General features: G+C 42.0%; 2 protein-coding genes across 4 annotated transcripts; one reads left to right on the top strand and one right to left on the bottom strand.

Moving 5' to 3' along the window:
- The first annotated feature begins 16901 nt into the window (after positions 1-16901).
- nat9 (N-acetyltransferase 9 (GCN5-related, putative)) lies at positions 16902-19190 on the top strand. 3 transcript variants are annotated; one of them, XM_067244731.1, is made up of 7 exons: positions 16902-16973; positions 17055-17141; positions 17530-17639; positions 17778-17918; positions 18007-18066; positions 18194-18288; positions 18389-19190. In XM_067244731.1, the coding sequence occupies exons 2-7, from the start codon at positions 17065-17067 to the stop codon at positions 18557-18559; spliced, it is 654 nt and encodes a 217-aa protein (XP_067100832.1). In that variant the 5' UTR covers positions 16902-16973; positions 17055-17064; the 3' UTR covers positions 18560-19190. The 3 variants fall into 3 exon arrangements, with proteins under 3 accessions (XP_067100832.1, XP_067100830.1, XP_067100831.1); XM_067244729.1 differs by having other exon boundaries at positions 17530-17918; XM_067244730.1 differs by lacking the exon at positions 16902-16973 and having other exon boundaries at positions 16999-17141; positions 17530-17918.
- Positions 19191-19323: 133 nt separating this feature from the next.
- lrrc59 (leucine rich repeat containing 59) lies at positions 19324-22116 on the bottom strand. The gene is made up of 8 exons (XM_067245018.1): positions 21992-22116; positions 21629-21746; positions 21479-21538; positions 21239-21397; positions 21039-21143; positions 20834-20906; positions 20415-20606; positions 19324-20322 (listed from the first exon to the last, which is right to left on the bottom strand). The coding sequence occupies exons 2-8, from the start codon at positions 21725-21727 to the stop codon at positions 20042-20044; spliced, it is 969 nt and encodes a 322-aa protein (XP_067101119.1). The 5' UTR covers positions 21728-21746; positions 21992-22116; the 3' UTR covers positions 19324-20041.
- Positions 22117-22409: the final 293 nt, after the last annotated feature.

The raw sequence follows: 22409 nt of genomic DNA, 5'->3' as shown, positions 1-22409 counted from the left end.
GATCACTACCCTGTCCCCAGGCCCCACTATTTATACTGCAGCCTCAGGACCCTCCCACACACACACAATCACACAAATACAAACATACAAACCACCTCTCTTTCACCCCTCCCCCCCACACACACATGCACGCACGAACACACAATCACACAAATACCAAAAAACAAACCATCTCTGTCTCCCATGCGCACACACACACAAATATACAAACGTATCTTCCTGACACACAAGTAGACACATACAAAGATACAGATGTAGATCAAAACACATTCCACAACGCACATACAGACTCATTCAAGACACATGCATGCACATGCATGCTTACAGACTTAAACTCCCCCAGAACACGCATACACACACAAATATACGCCCCTCCAGGGACAATAAACATGTTCACAAAGCCCCAACACTGGATTGTTCTCCTGCAGCCTGGGCTTTCCACTGCTGCTGGGATTCTGGGAGTCCCTTCAGCGATTTAAAAAAACATAAGTACACACACAGGCAGACAGAGAATACATGACCTTACTGTATACATTCACTTCAACACAAACAAACAACACCCACCTCCCCCCACCTCCTGGTTACATAGTGTCATGTCACATGACACACTGCCCTGTAGATGAACCTCTTTCTAAACTCAGTTTTAACTAATCTCATTCCCCCCATCCAACCCCAAACCAGGACACCCTGTGTCTCTGCGCCTGCTGGAACAAGGTCTTTATAGTTATACTCAAACAGCTAGAGGCATGCAAGAGCTCTGGCTTTGTTAAACAACATGGTATCACACACGCACATGCTCTGTTGGTTTCTAAAGAGTAAAATATGACAACAATAACTCCAATAGAAGCAGCCAGAGAGTGAAGCATTTTAGTACAGTGAATGACAGGGAATGTGCCGGCTCATCTGAACAGAAACCACCTGAATGGCCTTACAGAGAACCGTCCACCGCTCTCACCGTCATGGTTCACCAAGCTGTGTGTGTGTCTGTGGGTGAGCCCACTAAAATGTGTGTGAATGTGTGTTTGCATCATATTTTCAAATACACAATAAGTATATATTATAGATGAGTGAAAGATCAATAACAATATATATATATATATTTTAAACATTTTATTCAGTCATGGTCCAAATAGTAGATTATATTGTTTGACGTTTGTCCAGCATTCTTCCATTCTTTGTCAGCACACCATTCCTCTAATTTCTCCACACTTGACGTACTGTATACAATAAGTTAAACCCTGGCCATGCGTGCCCCTGTGGGCCTGTCCTGCAGAGGCTGAAGAGAGGTACTGGACAAGAACAAGTTAGTACAGATGAGTCCTGGTAAATGTCTACTCTAATTCAGTGCTTATTCCCCTCTAGTTCATCTGTCTGATATTCATCTATGCTAGGTATGTTTACATATACATTACACGTAATACATTGGATATTAGATTACATTGATCCTTTTTTGAGGCAATTGTGTATTTGTTCACAGTAAATATAATGTGTTTCCTTTTCCTTTAGCTACTGTGTCAATGATTGTTTGACAAACTGAATTATTCAGCACAACAGAAGGAAACACATACAGAATGAGAAGTTCCATGTGCCTCCTTCATTTACAATCACGGTGAGTTTAAACAGACACAGGAGCAGCGGCCGGCATCAGTCGCTGGCTTTGCTGGAGCGAACACAGCAGCCAGGCTTCCTCAGTGACCTCATCACGCTCCTGCGCCTTGTCCGGATTCTCCTTCTCTCAAGGGAGGGCGACTTGTTTGATGTTTGGGTTCCCCCCTCCTCCCTCTCCTTTGCACTGCCATCTTCCTCCTGTACCTCTCTATCTTTTCCCCCTTGTCCTCCCTCTACCTTATATTCCTTTCGCTCTACAACTGCTGGCCCTGCTTCAGTCTCTACTGCAGTAGAGAGCTCAACTGGTGCAGAGGTTTCTGGGACCGTGGGCGGTGTCTCGGTTACTGTGGCAGGACTTTTGATCTTGGTGGTTTTGGTTTTGTTCTTGGTCTTGTTCTCTCTGGCCTTGTAGGTTTTCCTCTGCAGGTGCTTCTGTATGGCTGAGGTCAACTCCTCGGGGTCCAGAGATGCTCCGTGTACATCCCACGTCATCCCGTCCTCATCCCACTGCACCTGCTTCATACTACTCCTCCTCCGTGTGTAATCCCTCCCCCCAGTCCTCCTCCCCTCCTCAGTCTGGACCTTCAGACAGGACCTTCTCCTCCCTCCAGGTGCCGGTGGGGGAGTGCTGACCTCCCACACCACCTCGTCCTCCCCCTTCCCCTCCTCTCCAGAGCTGTCCACGCAGAACATGCTGGAGGAGGGAGACACCAGGTTAGAGTGGGAACCTACTGATGACCTCAGGTTGAGTCTCGACCCTGGGGGAGAGCCCAGGATGGAGTGGGATCCCATGTAGGAGCCCAGGTGTCTCCCCAGGTTCCACATCGATCCAAAAGGAGAGCCCACCTGGACCGCCATGTCTCTCAACTCCATCTGGGACGTCATCGTCCCCTCCTCCTTACATGCACCGCTCCCCCGACCGTGGCGCAGCTGTGGGGATGTCCCCAAGCTCGCCATCTCCTGTTTCACATGGGCAGACTTGAAGAAGCCGCCATCCATTTGTGAGTCGCTGAGCGATGACGTGAATTCAGACCTTTGATATTGGGAGGGGGAGGAGGCAGACAGACAGTTTGTTGATAACCATGGAAAGTCCATATGATGCCAGGAGACTCTGTCTCTCTTCTGCAGTTTGTCAAAGGGTACATGCGTCTTGCAGTTCTGTGCTTCAACTAGACTTCCTGGAAGTCCACCTTGGGGATGTGTGTCGCTGGGACTGGTGAAAAGGGTGGGGGTTCTTTCTCCGTTGTTCGTCTCTTCCTCACTGCACTCTGCATCCAGCAGGCTCCCTCCAAATGTGCCTATCCCCACCACATTCGTCCCAGAGGAGCAAGAGGTAGATGTGGGTGAGATGGCTGTGTGTTTCTGTTGTGGTAGTAGCAGTGGGGAAGGGACATATGTGCGTGTATGTGAGGGAGATGCCACTGGGGTCTGAGGCGGTGAAATGAATGAAGGAGGAGTAGGAAGGGCAGAGGCCTGTCTAGAGAAGGGAGATCCGGGAGAGTACAGGGCTTGTTCAGTATGACTACAGGGGTTTGAAGTCCCTTCCTTCCATATAACTGTGTCTGGAGTGCTGCTTCCACTACACACACTCCCACTACACACGTTACAATTCTCACATTTTGGGTTTCCTTGTTGGGATAAGTTTGTAGGTTGAAATGTGTTTGTCTGTTGTAGTTTATGTTTGTTGTGGGGTGTCTTAATGAACGCTTGCTGCAGGGCCTGTATGTTTGGGGCTATGGCTTGACTTGTGTGGGTCTGATGGCTGGCGCTCCGTCTTAGATCCAGTCTTGCCAAGGCAGGATCTCGCAAGAAAGGCATCCCTCTTGTCATGACTATGTCCATGGAGCTCTTGGACAGAGAGATAATGGGTCCATGCTCCTCCTCCTCTTCATCCAGCTGAGCTTCATGAGAGGATCTAACATGGCCACTGCCAAAGGGAAGGTGCTCAGAGAGTGGACGCCTCGCCATGGCAACAAGAATACAATCTGTAAAAAGGAGAGAAAGGTTTCCAAATAATCAATCTTTTAACCTGCCAAAAGTTTTTACTAATTTTTCCCCAGTCCTATCATCGCTCATTCTCTTTCTCTAAGAAACGCAAACATGTATGTAAAAAAAGTGAGATAGAGATTTGCCTAATCAAATAACACAATACAGTAATACATTTTTCATAGAATTACTTTTCTGAATACCGATTAGTCTACACATCCGAATTGGGGAGCCTAGCACCACATTTTCTTTTGTTTATGTCAAAGGTGGCATAGAAACTAACTGAACGCAACTTATAAGAATATTCTTTTGGGTGTCTCTATGAACAATAAAAGAACAAAATATTATTGTTTTACATCCACAAATGTAATTATAGGCTACAAATTATCAGCCTCTTTGCTCAGTTTTTTTTTTACGAATTGAAACTTTATTTGAATACATCAATACATTTGTTCTACATCTAACATTTTATTTTAATATTTCTCATGCGTCCTATATATTTATTTTCATGTTTTTTCTTTTATTATTACGAGCCATCCATCCATCATCTTCCGCTTTTCCGAGGGTGGGTCGTGGTGGCAACACCTTCCAGATCCTCCAAGGAGATCCCTAGGTGTTCCCAGGTCGGAGGATATATATAATCCCTCCAACGAAGTCTGGGACTACACCGGGTTCTCCTCCCAGTTGGACGTGCCTGGAAAATCTCCATTGTAAGGCGCCCAGGAGGCATCCTAGTGAGATGGCCGAACAACTGGCTCCTCTCGACGCGCAGGAGCAGACTGTTATTAGTGTGTTTGCTGCAAGCAAAAACACTATTGTTATTCTGCATACTTATTATTGGGTGTGCTTTGCCTTCGGCAAGGGCACAACCTTTGTTCTCTCACATATATATTATTATTGGGTGTGCTTTGCCTTCGGCAAATAAATTGTAAAAAGACACACTGTGTAAAGTATTTTTTTTGGCAAGTAGCCGTGTAATAACGGGATAATGTATAGAACGCCGTTGTATAGAACGCCTTTATACCATTTTGAACATAATTTACTTAAAAATGTATCTTCATGTGTATCCCATAGGCAAAAAGTCTGGAGTGGGGAAGCGGCTCACAGATGTGTACCCGGCCGGGCTTGATTACGGTGCCACAGGCTCAACCTCGCCGTGTCTGACTGCATCAGTCAGACCAAAGGGGTGCCCTACCTGACAAAATATGCAAAGACCTTAGGAACCATCTTCTGGTTTTATCAATGGCTGTAATGTAGGTGACAGCGCTGAAGGCGTCCCTGGTCCTACTTAAGGATAAGAACTTTGTTAGGGACAGGTGGTGTGCATACATGACCTCCGACACCGGGCTGAAGGCACTCCACGAAGAAATCCCAGCCTACTTCAAGGCTGATGTCCTTCCTAAAGCTAAACGGCAATAAAACTGAGGCCCTACTCATCGGCTCCAAATCCATCATCACCAAATCCCAACACACCCCAGCTCCACCCATCATCGTTGACAGATTCCCTGTACCCTTCTCCCCCCAACTCAAGAGCCTTGGCGTCATTCTGGACAGCACCCTTTCATTGCTTTTTGCACCCCATATTCAAAACATCACCCGGACTGCATTCTTCCACCTCCGCAACATTTCCAGACTGCGCCCATCACTGACCCAGTCCAGCACCGAAATCCTGGTCCACTCATTTGTCACATCCCACATCGACTACTGCAATGCCCTCCTCACCGGACTCCCCACCAAACTCATCAACAGACTGCAAATCATTCAGAACTCAGACTCCATCATATCATTCAAGTCTCAACTCAAAACTCACCTGTTCAAACTGGCTTACTCTCTATAACTGGACCCTGTGCACTTCACTTGTTGGTGGCCAAGCCGCGAAGTGGCGCAGCCACCTCAAGTGTTTCTACCTTTTCTTATTATTGGGTGTGCTCACGCCTTCGGCGAGCACAACCATTGTTCTCTCACATATATATTATTATTGGGTGTGCTCAAGCCTTCGGCGAGAGCACAACCTTTGTTCTCTCACATATATATTATTATTTCTTTTTTTATTTCTTTTTGCCCCCCTAAAACTCAGTCAATATTTGGCCTACATAGACAACGTAGGTGTCAAAAGTTTCGTCTTGGTAGCGATTGAGTTGCTTCTATTGGAATTTACGTTCCGTTGCATGGTTTAGGCTTAAGTTAAGTTTTTGTGGCGAAAAGTGAAGCTAACGGTGGCTAATGTGCTAGCCACAGTCACTGACGTTACTAACGTCACTACGTCACTAACGTCACGAAAACACGCGTGACTACCTTTGGCAGAACATTCGTTTTGCATCTGTTAACTTGGGGGATAGCTAGGCTAACTATAGCTTTACTGCAAGGCAGCTGCAGAAACGCCACAAGCAAAGAGGCTAGGGTGATAACTATTTACTCATTTTACTTTGTGATATGACACACAATTGTGATGTGTAATGTACAGTATAAGCTGATATTATTAAGGAAGTACATCTACTTTCGGAAACAGTAGTCTACTATTTCACTGAAGTATTAGCATCATGACATTAGCCTGTGTTGCCCGGGCAACACATACTACAGTAGTCTATGATGTAGCGTTATCTGTTTTCAATCGTTAAAATAAACACTCCTCACATATACATTTTCGTTGTAGGATTTATTCTGACATTAGTAAACGATTTGTTGGTGAAATTACCATTACCTGTCGTTTCAAACCAGTGTAGCTCACTGCAACGCTGTAGCTTACGCGAGACACACTACAAAAACATCTAGCTACAGTCAAACGGCGACAGAAAATGTTCGGCACTCCCCTTACTTAAATCAAAAGTCTATCTAACTACTAACCTGAACTTCATTGCCACAGCCTAAACGTTGCCAATCTGTTCATGAAAATAATTAATTTCAGCCTAAACCGTACAACGGAACGTTACATCCAATTCAACCAACGCAATCGCTACCAAGACGAACACAGCAGTAGTCTACTAGTACTGTACCGTAGTAGTACAATTTACCAGGGCAGCTTCTCCACACAGGGCTATATCGCATTTTGCGTTGTTACTGACAATGATCGCTACCAGTGAGCTTTTTATGAATGAGCGATTTTCCACTAAATAAATGTCAAGCTTATTTACGTTTTGGGGGGCATATTTTCAGTTAGCAGATGGGACTGTCTGAATCGCGATTCCATCTTCTACTGCCGGGTAACGTCGTAGAATAATCTTCAAAGGGGGTTCTTTATTAATGAATGAATGCAATGAGTAGGCTACATGCCTGAAAATATCACGAGAAGGGAAAAACTTAAAATGACGTTTAAGTCATAGAGATTAGGTCCATTTTTACACCGGTCTGCCAAATTTATTCGTTTTGATTCAACGATGAGGCTGCCTCTTGCAGGGGAAATGAGAAGACATCTATTTCATTCTACACTTCACTCGTATTTTCAGTTGTAAATGAGCAGCAAAAAAAAATTCCTTTAAAATCTATTTAATCTTTATAAATAATAAGTATGCATTTTCATATAAAATATACAGAAATCAGTTGTAAAAATTTCATTAAAAAACGGACCCCTGTGCAACCGACGCAAGCAAGCACACCCTACAATTTCCCCAGAAATTGTACCCTCTCTAGTTGGGTGTGCTCAAGCCTTCGGCGAGAGCACAACCTTTGTTCTCTCACATATATATTATTATTATTTTTATTTTTATTTATTTTTGCCCCCCTAAAACTCAGTCAATATTTGGCCTACATATACAACGTAGGTGTCAAAAGGTTCGTCTTGGTAGCGATTGAGTTGCTTCTATTGGAATTTACGTTCCGTTGCATGGTTTGGGCTTCAGTTAAGGTTTTGTGGCGAAAAGTGAAGCTAACGGTGGCTAATTTGGTAGCCACAGTCACTGACGTTACTAACGTCACTACGTCACTAACGTCACGAAAACACGCGTGACTACCTTTGGCAGAACATTCGTTTCGCATCTGTTAACTTGGGGGATAGCTAGGCTAACTATAGCTTTACTGCAAGGCAGCTGCAGAAACGCCACAAGCAAAGAGGCCAGGGTGATAAATATTTACTCATTTTACTTTGTGATATGACACACAATTGTGATGTGTAATGTACAATATAAGCTGATATTATTAAGGAAGTACATCTACTTTCGGAAACAGTAGTCTACTATTTCACTGACATATTAGCATCATGACATTAGCCTGTGTTGCCCGGGCAACACATACTACAGTGGTCTATGATGTATCTGTTTTCAATCGTTAAAATAAACATTCCTCACATATACATTTTCGTTGTAGGATTTATTCTGACATTAGTAAACGATTTGTTGGTGAAATTACCATTACCTGTGGTTTCAAACCAGTGTAGCTCACTGCAACGCTGTAGCCTACTGTACCCGAGACACTAGTGTGAGTAGCTAACAAAAACTCCTCAGCTGTTTAAGTCAAACGGCAACAGAACATGTTCGGCACTCCCCTTACTCAAAAGTCTTTCAGTAGGGAAACTATCTGACTACTAACCTGAACTTCATTGCCACAGCCTAAACTTTGTCAATCTGTTCATGAAAATAATTAATTTCAGCCTAAACCGTACAACGGAACGTTTAATCGAGTTCAACCAACGCAATCGCTATCAAGACGAACACAGCAGTACAGTAGTCTAGTACTGTACTGTAGTAGTAGAATTTACCGGGGCGGCTTCTCCACACAGGGCTATATCGCATTTTGAGTTGTTACTGACAATGATCGCTACCAGTGAGCTTTTTATGAATGAGCGATTTTCCACTAAATAAATGTCAAGCTTATTTACGTTTTTGGGGGCATATTTTCAGTTAGCAGATGGTACTGTTTGAATCGCGATTCTATCTTCTGCCGGTAAAGTCGTAGAATAATCTTCAAAGGGGGTTCTTTGTTAATGAATGAATGCAATATGAGTAGGCTAAATGCCTGAAAATATCACGAGAAGGGACAACTTAAAAGGACGTTTAAGTCATAGAGATTAGGTCCATTTGTACACCGGTCTGCCAAATGTATTCGTTTTGATTCAGCCTGTCAGCTGCCTCTTGCAGGGAAAATGAGAAGACATCATATTTCATTCTACACTTCACTCGTATTTTGAGTTGTAAATGAGCAGCAAAAAAAAGATGCTTTTAAATCTATGTAATCTTTATAAATAATAAGTAGGCCCGATGCATTTTTATATAAAATATACAGACCCCTGTGCAACCGACGCAAGCAAGCACACCCTACAATTTCCCCAGAAATTGTATCCTCTCTAGTTATTATTATTATTTTTATTATTCTTTTTGCCCCCCTAAAACTCAGTCAATATTTGGCCTACATAGACAAAGTAGGTGTCAAAATTTTCGTCTTGGTAGCGATTGAGTTGCTTCTATTGGAATTTACGTTCCGTTGCATGGTTTAGGCTGAAGTTAAGTTTTTGTGGCGAAAAGTGAAGCTAACGGTGGCTAATTTGCTAGCCACAGTCACTGATGTTACGAACGTCACTACGTCACTAACGTCACGAAAACCCGCGTGACTACCTTTGGCAGAACATTCGTTTCGCATCTGTTAACTTGGGGGATAGCTAGGCTAACTATAGCTTTACTGCAAGGCAGCTGCAGAAACGCCACAAGAAAAGAGGCCAAGGTGATAACTATTAATCATTTTACTTTGTGATATGACACACAATTGTGATGTGTAATGTACAATATAAGCTGGTATTATTAAGGAAGTACATCTACTTTCGGAAACAGTAGTCTACTATTTCACTGAAGTATTAGCATCATGACATTAGCCTGTGTTGCCCGTGCAACACATACTACAGTGGTCTATGATGTAGCGTTATCTGTTTTCAATCGTTAAAATAAACATTCCTCACATATACATTTTCGTTGTAGGATTTATTCTGACATTAGTAAACGATTTGTTGGTGAAATTACCATTACCTGTCATTTCAAATCAGTGTAGCTCACTGCAACGCTGTAGCTTACGCGAGACACACTACAAAAACATCTACACTACACAGCTGTTTAGGAAGTCAAACAGCGACAGAACATGTTCGGCACTGTCCTTAAATCAAAAGTCTATCTAACTACTAACTTGAACTTCATTGCCACAGCCTAAACCATGTCAATCTGTTCATGAAAATAATTAATTTCAGCCTAAACCGTACAACGGAACGTTAAATCCAATTCAACCAACGCAATCGCTACCAAGACGAACACAGCAGTAGTCTAGTACTGTACCGTAGTAGTACAATTTACCGGGGCAGCTTCTCCACACAGGGCTATATCGCATTTTGCGTTGTTACTGACAATGGTCGCTACCAGTGAGCTTTTTATGAATGAGCGATTTTCCACTAAATAAATGTCAAGCTTATTTACGTTTTGGGGGGCATATTTTCAGTTAGCAGATGGTACTGTTTGAATCGCGATTCAATCTTCTACTGCCGGTAACGTCGTAGAATAATCTTCAAAGGGGGTTCTTTATTCATGAATGAATGCAATATGAGTAGGCTAAATGCTTGAAAATATCAGGAGAAGGGAATAACTTAAAAGGAAGTTTAAGTCATAGAGATTAGGTCAATTTTTACACCGGTCTGCCAAATTTATTCGTTTTGATTCAACGATGAGGCTGCCTCTTGCAGGGGAAATGAGAAGACATCTATTTCATTCTACACTTCACTCGTATTTTCAGTTGTAAATGAGCAGCAAAAAAATATGCTTTTAAATCTATGTAATCTTTATAAATAATAAGTATGCATTTTTATATAACATATACAGAAATATCAGTTGTAAAAATGTCATTCAAAAACGGACCCCTGTGCAACCGACGCAAGCAAGCACACCCTACCATTTCCCCAGAAATTGTACCCTCTCTAGTTATTATTTATTTATTTTTCCCACTTTTTTCCGTCGCCTTCTCCTTTCACACCGTTTAAGGTAGAAACACCGTTCAAACTTCATTTGATAAAGTCTGAACTGCTCTAGTGTGCTATTACTTTTCTCATTGATAACTTTTAAAGTTTTTAAGGTATTAAAGTTTAAAGTGCTAAAAAAAATGAATGGGTTTCAATGGTTCAGAATGTTCAAGTCAAATTCAATTGTGACGTCATGCACTGACAGAACTGTTTCTCACCGCGTCAATTTTTGACACTTTAACACTTTCCTGCCTGAATATGCAGACTTTTTCAAATAATATACCTGAACTGTTTATGCCATTTTGAAGACAAGATTTAGGGCTTTCTAATGATGTAAATATTTATATGATAATGTTAGGCAAATCATCCTTTATCAAGACGATTTCACGGAGCCATTCTGACAAAAGTCTTCTCCGTCTGCATAACTTTTTTAGAAAACCTCATTTTTAACCACTTTCACTACAAGATAGAAGATAAGTTAGAAATGTGCGTACTTTTGTCGTGAATTCAGAACAGCAGACAGATTTAAGATAGACTATTTTGTTTAAAAGTTATGACCACTGAAGTGATGAGTGGGATAACGCAATTCCAAGCTAGCGCGATGGCTCTCCATAACTAAAAACGGTTCTACTTTTTTCCACAATCGACCTAATTGGATCGAACAAGGTATGTACATTGAACTTAAAGTGTACATAATCTAGCTAGATTATTTTTCTTTAAGAAAGTTTAACAGAAATCTGCAAAAATCGAGGCTCAACACTGTCATATCCGACTCAGCCAGTCACGAACAGCCAAACCGGGGTCACGAAAGGTTTACTGCAGCTGGCGTTACTACGAACAAAAGCTTCGTAACTGAAAAGTTTTTACTTTTAGTTGACGATATTGAACACAGACGTTAAGAAACTTGTCTTTACTCTAAATATCTTCTCCGTTTTCAATTTGAAGCAGTAAATCGAACAGTAGGAATTCTCCCACGACATCCGCTCGCTCTGCTTTGACAAATATGTTTTCTCAGTCCACCATACATTAGACAAGCTAATTTTCGAGCACTTTCAATACAAGATACAGGCCATGTTAGAGTTGATATATATACATAATTGTGTGGGCAATGTAGAACAGCAGACAGATTTGAAATATGATCTTTTGTTTTAAAATCATGGCCCTTCTAGTGACGAGTGCTTACAACGCTAGCTACGACTGTCATCATACAGTACTGTAGCTGCCATAGAACGGCGAAACTGGCTACGTCTATCGTTCGTTACCTACAAACAAATGCTTCGTAACAGTATTTACTTTTTATCGGCGATATTGACAACAGAGGTTAAGGAACTTGTCTTTAATCAAAAGATCGTCTCCGTTTTCAATTTGAAGCAGGATCTATCTTACTGTAGGAAGTCTCCCATTGCATCCTCTCTAGCTTCTTCGGCTAAAGATGGACGACAATGACGATGCATGCATTATTCACGCCTACGGTGTTAATACAGTCTTTCAACCGTGAGAAAATATTGCAATGCATAACAATGACAGATATACTTTTAACACTGTCTCACCATTTTGGTTTCAAAGCAACACTTTTTTTCACCTTCATACTGCTGACATACTTTTGTCTGCTATGATATTGATAACTGTTATGCAATATACTCTTCATCACTATATTTGCTCATTTTTCTAACTTCAAACTTTTTTCTGTTTCTCAATCTTTCATCCTTTAATACTTTTAACGCTTAAAAATGTATGAAAGTCAGTAAGATACTCTTTTCATCACTGTTTTTTCTCAATTTTCAACAGTAAGGAAATATCGCAATGCATAACAATGAAAGATATACTTTTAACACTTTTTCTCACCATTTTTTTTAAAGCACATACCTCTTTTAATTTTTTTGTAAAACCTTCACTATTCAAGCCATCAAAACAATCGTTTCAACTGCTTTCAGCAAACACACACATTTTCTTCAGGAAATGTACCTTTCTAGTTATAATTGGTGACCAAGCAGCGAAGCTGCGAAACCACCTTTTGTTTTTTCTTCCTTTTATTATTATTATGATGTTTTTGCTTGCATTGGAGTCTATTGCAGCCCCTAGAACCGTATGGTTAAAAACTTGTGAAATTTGGCACACTCGTTAAGGACAGCCTCCTCATTATTTGTTGTTGTTGGTTGCCAGTTCGATTCCCGGTCATGCCAACTGACGTTGTGTCCTTGGGCAAGGCACTTCACCCTACTTGCCTCGGGGGAATGTCCCTGTACTTACTGTAAGTCGCTCTGGTTAAGAGCGTCTGCTAAATGACTAAATGTAAATGTAATGTGAAGTAACTTTTGAACTGTATGGCCAATTTTCAAAATGAGGTACTGTTGGATTCCCTGGATCAAGACAAGTTCAACAATCTATGGCGTCAATTTTCGGTAATATAGATTTTCCGCCATTTTTAATGGTAAGGGAGTTTTTCGCTACTCCTCCTACAACCGTTGTCCAATCTTCCCCAGAATTGACACAGATCATGGTCAGAGCAATCTTCAGTCAAATTATCAAAGGGATTTTAATTTTCAAAACCGTTTGGCCTTACATCCAATCAAAATCTGCAGCTAAGCCGCCAAACAGGAAGTTGGGTCGTTTCTCAGCAAATCTTTGATGTATTTACACCAAAACTTGCTGCATGTACTTGGAACCCTGTTCTGAGGATGTCTAAAGTTTGGGTCATTTGACCTGCTTGGCCACCTCATTGCTGCTTGCAGCTATATTTAAAATAATTATAAGAATTATATCATTTATATTGTTTACATCTTGAGTAAGAAATATTGTTCTTTAACATTAGGCCTATATGTGATATTTGCAATAATAACAAATATTTTTTTAAGGTGATAGGTCTGTTGTTTCATTGCCAATTTTGGGTTGAGAGTTTCAAGCAATCCCACTGATGGACCAGATCTTAGCATATTACATCAATAGTTCCACAAATTCTTCTCCAAAGTTAATGCTTTGAATTGGTTTGTTATGTGCTCTTGGAAAACAATAAAATCACACATTTTCTAAATACAAAATTAAAATTCTAAATTAAGAGTATTGAAGTTGTCCTTTTAACGCAATAAATTGGATAGGCTGTATGTGAGTCATTTATTTACGCTAAAAGTCAGCTGTTGACGGTGGTGATAAATCAGCCATAAGGATTTTCAAAATAAAGGACAAACAATTACTGTACCAGTAAACCAAGTGTAAACTTTGGTTCCAGGTCCTAAATCCTACATATTTTTCTGCACTTTTGAAGATACAAGTATTTATCCCACGCTTACATCCAGTTTTACACTTCCAAATCTTTTTGACCCTAACTTACCTTATAATAAAACTAGATGTGGTAGTCGGTGTCAAAGAAACAGCTCAAGGGGCAGAAGAGGAGACAGGTGACTCAAGGAAGTGTAATGGTCAATTGATTGATTGAGTCCAGTACTGACTGTGTGTGTGGCTTTGCTGCCCTGCAGATGGCTTTTCAGCTTAACATGGGGAGCTCATTCAGACACTCACGAACATGCATACACACAAGGGCACACTCTAAATCACGCACACCCAGATACCTGCTCACTTTCTTTCATCGAGGGGCAGTTCTATGGGCGTATGTGAAGCCCTCTGTGACATTGCTTGTAAAAGTGGCTATCCAATTACGTATACCCTGTACAAACATCTGACTCAAACCAACCAACACCAACATAGACACCCTTATCTTAGCCACATACTTTAAAAGAAAGTATATTTGTGTATAAAGTATATACACAAAAACACACTTCAAACACCTAAAGACAAACATACACATAAGTACTTCTTACCTTTGAAAAAACAACAACTGTTGAGTTGTTTCCTCTTTATTCCCCAGTTTGAACAACTGTGTTCTATCTCAGAGTGTTCACTCTTCTGTACCTCACACACCTCACAGTATGCCCTCTCCTCTCGACCTCCCTTCCTCTCTCACACACACGTTTTTTGTATTCCCTGCCGTCTTTTGCAACAATTCATTTAATTAACATTTTAAAATGTTCTCCATTCTATTCCCTTTTGGTCCGTATCTTTCTCTGCCTCTTTGTCTTAAGCGCTTATCTTACATAGTGCCAAAGTAGCTGTGTGGGTCTTTGACTGTGTGTGTGCATGTGTGTGTTTGTGTGTGATAGCAGTACGTTAGCATTAACTCCAAGGATTAACAACCTTTCATCTCATTAGCTGTGGTTCGAGCTGACCAATCTCTACAAGGGGATTGTGTGTATGTGCTTGTGTGTATGTCTGTGTCTGTGTGTGTGAGTGTGTAGGTGGTAAAGGTTACCCAGGTTGTAGTTCCTCTGGCCATAGATAGGATCAGCCCCCAATCTCTGTCATCCTTAAGACTCGACCTATAGGGCATTAAGATCAGATGTGTGCATGGTCGAAAGATAGATTAGAAACATATTGCTGCGATGGGAATAGAGGGACAGATGACATGATAAACATCCTTAAGGATAATTAATTAATCATTTCGGAATCAGTGAAAAAGATCAATTAATGTTTTCTGAAAATATTTCTGAAAAGTGGTGGATGGTAAACAGATGCAACAAAATATTATAGATATGTTAGAGGCCCAAAGACTGCATACAATTGTATGCTTTGTTCACCAATAGATAGAAGATTCAAGATAGTTGATCTATCTTACCAATAAAATGGTTCCTTGTTAAATGCAATATATATAAATAAATATTGTATCAATAAGAATTGTAAAAACTCTATTGCTGTGGCAACACGTTTCTGCTCTACCAGTAATAGAGTCTTGTCAAATACAAACCGTTCCTTGGAATTAACCACTGTAATATATTTGAGAACTGTGCACTTCTAGTCCAATTATTTAACCGGCACTTTTGGAAAAAGATTAATTACAACACCTTTACACTGAGCCTATTTCTCCTGTCCATCAGGAGTCAGAGGGACTATGCAGACACAACTGAATCTGAAGGTTCCTCTGCAGCTGGTCTAGATGGTGGCTCCCCCTGTGCCCTGCACACTTCTGCAGCTGGTCTAGACTGTGGCTCCCCCTGTGCACTGCACACTTCTGCAGCTGGTCTACACTGTGGCTCCCCTTGTGCACTGCACACTTCTGCAGCTGGTCTAGACTGTGGCTCCCCCCGTGCCCTGCACACTTCTGCAGCTGGTCTAGACTGTGGCTCCCCCTGTGCACTGCACACTTCTGCAGCTGGTCTAGACTGTGGCTCCCCCCGTGCCCTGCACACTTCTGCAGCTGGTCTAGACTGTGGCTCCCCCTGTGCACTGCACACTTCTGCAGCTGGTCTAGACTGTGGCTCCCCCTGTGCACTGCACACCTGCAGCTGGTCTACACTGTGGCTACCCCTGTGCACTGCACCCTTCTCCATCATCAACATTTACTGTAATGTTTAACATATGCAGTACGGGTTGTATTATTTGAACTGTGTGTTTTAAAGAGATAAGGAGCTGCAGATAAATATGTCTGTAGGTCAAGATTCCAGTGGAATTAAGTCAACCACTTGCCAAAAGAATATCAGATGTTTAGGTTGTAGTTTGTAGACTAAATGTTTCCTTTTCTGTTTTCTCGGTTCAGTTAGAAAGGGAACGTAAGGATGGATTCCTGTAAAAGCTTTATATTATGTAAGTTGTACAGGTTTATATGGGACTGACTTATCAAAGCACCAGGTTCTATTTGTATCATATAGCAGCCAAATATGCTATAAATGTCTAAAGCAATAAACCTCGAGAGGGTGTGGTATATCGTCAAACAACCCATGGGTTGTGCTGCAGTCATAGGCACGAGGCGCAAAAAACATTTTTTTTTACTAACCCTCAGACAAACAAATAAACCTTGCACACTGTACAGGAGCTGGCTTTGTCAGTCAGATCTGCCCTGTCTTGGGATGGCATAACTACTGTATGATTAAAATCCTCATTGTTGTTGACATTTGGCAATACAATGTTATTGGGGCCTACATTTAGTTTGGATCTCTTTTGTGAAATTCGTTTGTTCTTTTATAGTATAATTTATTTAGTTGTTTCTGCTTGTTCTACTCTACATTTTATGTTATTTCCTGATGATTCGTTGGCTCAATAAACAAACTCTCCCACCTTTAGAATGGTTTAATCGATATTGTTGATATCATAATGTGTGTTATTTTTTCATGTAATACAAGGTTCATTTGCTTTACAAAGCACAGACAGACACTGTAGACAGATACAGACAGACATATAGGCTGTCTGATACCTAAATAATAAAGTTTTACTTCATTGAAACATTTATTGTTTCATAGCACCACATCAAAATACATCACGATCACTAGGATTCGACACAGGTCTCACTACTATCGATTCCAGACCAGTAGGTGGCGGGTTAGCTCGCTTAGCTGGCTAAAACGACCAACATCACTGGACCAAACCAACGAAGCTAGCAAACAAGGAAGTGAGTCAAACAGTACTTGTAAAGGTAAGTAAATGGTGAAGTAAATCTTAGAGCGCAATGTTGGGATGCTAATAAACAGTTACTTCGCTACCCGTTGTATGACAGGTGGCATACCATGAGAATAAACGAAGATACGTTACTGGAGGGGAAGAATGTTGTGTTGGTGCCTTACAACGCAGATCATGTACCCAGGTATTTTATACTGAAAGGTTTTGCCTAGATTTGACTATAGACTACGTCCCTATGTCTGTGCTGCTTCTTAAGGGACCTGTAACAACGTCCTCTATCTACAGTGCAGGCGCACTACATCTCCGCACACATTTCAGACCCAATAGGCTACCTGTCCACGCTCAGCTAATTTTTGAAAGCTGTGTCTCATCTATGTTTCTGTGGTTGCTAGGTATATTCAGTATGTCCCTGTGGTTGCTAGGTATCATCTGTATGTCCCTGTGGTTGCTAGGTATCATCTGTATGTCCCCGTGGTTGCTAGGTATCATCTGTATGTCCCTGTGGTTGCTAGGTATCATCTGTATGTCCCTGTGGTTGCTAGGTATCATCTGTATGTCCCTGTGGTTGCTAGGTACCACCAGTGGATGGAGTCCTCTGAGCTGCAGCAGTTGACTGCTTCAGAACCTCTGACTCTGGAACAGGAGTATGACATGCAGAGCAGCTGGCGGGAGGATGATGATAGTGAGCACGTGTACACACACACACACAACCACACACACACCCCAAAGAAAGGAAACGGTGGTCAGCCTTTATTACTTAGTGGCCTTTTTGTCTTCAGGAGTTATGTCTCTCTACATTCCTCCTTTCATTCCTCTCCAGAGTGCACGTTTATCATCCTGGACAAGCAGCGCTGGGCGGATCCAGCGATGCAGGAAGAGCAGTGTATGGTGGGCGACGTCAACATCTTCCTGACAGATCCCAGCGACCCCTCTCTTGCCGAGCTCGAGATAATGATCGCAGGTAAACAGCAACAAAATTACAATTGGTTCTTCACCAACTGATCTGAATAATAAGAGCTGATAATGATAGTCTTTTTATGTTGTTCCAGAGCCATGCTACAGGGGAAAGGGCCTGGGGAAAGAGGTTACATGGATGATGATCTGCTATGGTACTGTGTTTCACAGTACAGTCAATCCCCCCCCCCCCTCCTGTATTAGAAGATGTGCTTTAAATATGTTAGATGTGTTGAAGGTTTTTTCCCCCACTTCTGTGGTGACAATGGTGTTGTCCTCTAGGGGTGACTAAACTGGGAATCCAGAAGTTTGAGGCAAAAATCGGACTGGACAACAAAGTCAGCATCGCCATGTTCAAAAAGTTCCACTTCCATGAGGTATGGCTGTCAAAGTATGATCATGTATAAACGGAAGGAGGGACATGTCAGTGACATGGTAGCAATGTGTAGTCATCCTGCTCCAACTCTTGTCCTCCAGTTGTCCGTGAGTGAGGTGTTCAAGGAGGTGACCCTGGGGCTGACCGTGGACAAGGCCATGCGGACCAAGCTCATGGGCGACATGGCCTTCATGAAGGAGCAGGAGTACAGGAAGGCCCGCGAGAGCCGGCAGGAAGGGACCTTACCAAACACATCACATGCCTCCCTGTGAACCCTGCCCGACAACTTCCTGTTTTCAAACTGGTGACTACGGTCAAAGTGTTCCCAGGCATACAGCTGCATTAGGCTACCATTGACCTGAACGGGAAACTCTTGTTTTTACTAACTGTATGCCCAGGAATTGTACATACACAGGTATGTAGAGTCCACCTCCTTCTGTAGTCCTACATGTTTGTTGTAATGCTGCTCTGGTCAAAGTCAGGAAGGAAGAACATGAGTAGATGTCCTAGACCCAAATATACATTTAGACCTAATTATACTCTTCTTACAGGTCTCTGGCTGAGTCAGAGAATGACAGTTTTGGGACTCATTTCAGAGGCAAGCCTTCTTTCAACTTTTAAGAAATGTACATGTGCCAAGTCTAAGTGGAGTACTTTTCAGTACTTAAGTATTAGTATACTGTGTCTGTAAATGGTCACCAAGACAGAGAATGGGAGAGTCCATCTAGGGATGTATTCTCTACAGATCTATACTCGATTGGGTAGATGATTTTCTGAGGTTCATGGACATCTCATTAATGTTTTCCACAAATATATTGGAAACTGTAAACGATTGGGCTTGGGTAATAAATGTTTACTATATAATGCGCATATTAAATCCAAGTCTTTTTTTCTTTTTTATAACTTTGGATTTTTGTATTTCTTTTTCACATTGTATTGCAGCTGCTGCAGAATAGTTGTTTTATTGATCGGTTTTAAGCTTCAATACCAACACACCTCATTAAGGTTATTTAGTTATAGAAAACAACTGCAATGGTTGCCCAGCACACAGACATTTATTTATGTTGACATACATATCTTGAGCATAGCTGAAACATGATAGAATATCATCAAGGACAAATGTACTGCTATAGCCTCGGACTTGGGTCAAGCATTACAGCCATTGCAAAACTTGGAGGCATCAATAGACTTTATAGATTAAAGAATTGTCTGAAACAGAGTAGGCTAGATGTTATAATTAAATATGTGACACAACTCAACATTCACACAGGTTTGGAAATGCTCATGAATGCCTAACACACCAGTGTCTTGTATCTGGTCCTGATGGCTCTGAGGACTTCAATGCACAACAGACAAGGCCACTTGTTTGGCTGGGCTTCTCCAACTCCAAGCCCTATGCTAGGGCACTACATAGCCATGTGAGGCTGTAGGTACATGCGTAATACAGAGGAGAGGTGGCCATTTTAATACTAGGCCATGATTTAAAAACAAGGACCTTGTACTGAAGAACCAGGACAAAGACAATTCCATAGGAATTTAAGATGATCATCCAATTTATCACCCCCCCTATCCAGACCCACACATCACAGTCCAGCGAGTTAAAGAATGCAAGGCCCCCACTTTAATCAAATCCCATACCCCAATGTCCTGTAAAGTTCAAATGTGAGCTTTGGACTTAATCCATGTGTGAGCATAGTAAAGGCCAGTGGGAGCCATGGGCTGGTAAAGAGGGGGACATGGAGGCAGAGAGACGATTAGTTTTCAAACGGAGCCCGGCGTTCCAGTAGATCCTGACCCAGAGTGGACAGCTTGTGCACCAGCTGTCTGACCACATTCTCCTGCTCCCGTGCCCACGACAGGCTGTCACCCACGGCAACATTGATTGGCACACAAACAGGTTCCTTCTGTAGCTCTGTCAGATGACAAGCCCCTATGGCTCCGGCCAATCCCAGAAGCATCAGGAGGAAGATCTTGAACAGCAGGCCAATGAGAGAGCGTTTGGCTTTTGGGAAAGAGTCCACCACTGCTTGTTTGTCTTGAGATGTGAATGAAATAAATAACACATGAATGATGAGGTGACCAGCAAGTTTACATGGATTGACCAACAGTGCAATGCAGCTTTCCTACCGGCAGCCTGTCCGTTTCTCCTCTTCTTCTCCTCCTTGTTCTTCTTCTGTTGTTCCTGAGCAGCCATGGAAGCCATCTGAGCGTTGTACTCTTTCCTCCTCCTCTCCTTCTCTTCTGCTTTCTCTCTTTTACGAGCCTCTCTCTCTTTTGCCTCTCTCGCTCTCTGCTGGGCTTCCTTCTTTTTCTCTAGTTCTAGTTTTGATAGTGGAGAGAAAGATGAAATAAAGCAGGATTAGCAGATGGAACATCATCATCATCAATCCCTCATCTGAAAAAACTGAATTTTTTGTAATCTGACACTAGACTGGTGGATAAATGTCTAAGCTCAGAAACCAACCTCTAATATTATAGGTTTGCAGGTTTGATTTCATGAGCCAACAGCCAACCATCTCTGGGATAAACACACTTGCAGTACCCACCTTTCTCCTTCAACAGGCGCCGCTCTCTCTCCTTATCCACCAGCTCCTGAAGGAATCTCATGTGCTGGAGAACCTTTGAAAAAATACAGCCTTCTCACCATAAACCAGTAACACTGTTTTCAACAAAGATACTCCAGCTCTCTCCCACTCTCTCGTCTTACTGTCTTTGCGGCATTCTGTCCATGACATCTCTCTCTCTTCTTACCTTCGAAGCACACTGCTTGCATTGTTTCTCGTCCAAACAGTCACCTGCAGCCATTGCTAGCTGTGGTTCTAGAGGGTTATCCTTGAGATCCAGCCACTTCAAATTCTACAGACCCACATACAAACCACAAGGAACATTTGTCTGTTATTAATCCAGACAATTAATTCCAGTTTGTACAGTGTGTGTGTTTGTGTACATACCCTGAGCTCTGAGAAGCTAACAGGCAGGATGCTCAGCTTGTTGTCGTACAGGTCCAGATGTTGCAAGTTGCTTAGGTGACCCAGGTCCTCTGGTAAACTGCTCAGCTGGTTCTTGCTCAGGTCTATCTTGACCAGGTGAGTCAGGTTGCAGATCTCTGGCTGCACACAGTCAGAACCACATATTCCATTAATAATAATTTGAGGAGAGACAATGTGTGTTAGTATGCAAGTGTTACTCACAGGTAGGGAGGTGATGTTGTTGCAGGACAGGTCCAAAACTGTTGCTTTGGGGAATGCTGCCTGTGGTGGCACATTTAAGAAAATTTAACATACAGGTCTGTTGCTAAACTAATTGTCAATTTAGTCTTTCTACTTGTAAAAAGCACTTACCAGTTCTTTGACTGGTACCTCTGTTAAGTTACAGAGACTTAGGTCCATTTCGTTGCCATTGATTTTGTCTTTCAGATTGATCACCTTGCTTTTACTCATTGTGGCCTTGGTTTAAGAGCTGTATAAGAAAAATCTTATTTACAAAAAACTGTAAGCTGATGGACACGGTTGGTTTGTTTGCATAATGGTTAATTTATCGTAAAAGTAAGCCTAGTGTATCCGTTTTTCTGCCAGTTCATAATTAAACCATTTCTGTCTACCTGACTATGTAGCTAATCTGGCTAAAAGGTAACAGTTCCCACGATGACAGGCACAGTGACAATACAACAAAGTGGGATGGTTTTCAAGAAGATCCACACTCACCTGTTTTAAGTTGACAGTTTGAAAACCAGCAAAAGGAAAGGCGAGACAGACCTATTTGTAAATATAAATGTAAGAGCTCTGGTAGATCTTTAATGTTCCAGTCTGTAGTTACAATGAAAGTCCACGTCAGTCATTTAACTCGTGTGCTTCAGTTCTTTGCATCAAGTCAACAACAATGCCACATCGACATTGTTGCATACATTGCCCTCTACAGCATTGGAGGATGGTTTGTCGGTTCCGCTCCTGCTGCACACAGCCGTCATCGCCAGAGGTCGACATAGTTCACAGACCGCTGGAAAGTTTGCAATCTAGATAGAAGGAATAACGTTTTTTTTGTTTAGTTGTTTTCAGACTCCTACTCCATAGACTTATATATTAATAGACACAGCTACTTCTGTCTTCCAAGATGGCGTCCCCA

The sequence above is a fragment of the Osmerus mordax genome, chromosome 10 (assembly GCF_038355195.1).
Source record: "Osmerus mordax isolate fOsmMor3 chromosome 10, fOsmMor3.pri, whole genome shotgun sequence".
Taxonomy (NCBI): Eukaryota; Metazoa; Chordata; class Actinopteri; order Osmeriformes; family Osmeridae; genus Osmerus; species Osmerus mordax.
Note: the sequence above shows the minus strand (reverse complement) of the source record. Positions and strands in the feature narration are given on the sequence as shown.

Bases quoted from the DNA above. Each gene is read 5' to 3' on its own strand.
- nat9 (XM_067244729.1), top strand. From the start codon at position 17,065: ATGAGAATAAACGAAGATACGTTACTGGAGGGGAAGAATGTTGTGTTG. The intron at 17,142-17,529 runs GTATTTTATACT...TGTGGTTGCTAG, and splicing joins AACGCAGATCATGTACCCAG to GTACCACCAGTGGATGGAGT. The intron at 17,919-18,006 runs GTAAACAGCAAC...ATGTTGTTCCAG, and splicing joins GCTCGAGATAATGATCGCAG to AGCCATGCTACAGGGGAAAG.
- lrrc59 (XM_067245018.1), bottom strand. From the start codon at position 21,727: ATGAGTAAAAGCAAGGTGATCAATCTGAAAGACAAAATCAATGGCAAC. The intron at 20,907-21,038 runs GTAAGAAGAGAG...ATTTTTTCAAAG, and splicing joins GCAAGCAGTGTGCTTCGAAG to GTTCTCCAGCACATGAGATT. The intron at 20,323-20,414 runs GTAGGAAAGCTG...TCACATCTCAAG, and splicing joins GAGAAACGGACAGGCTGCCG to ACAAACAAGCAGTGGTGGAC.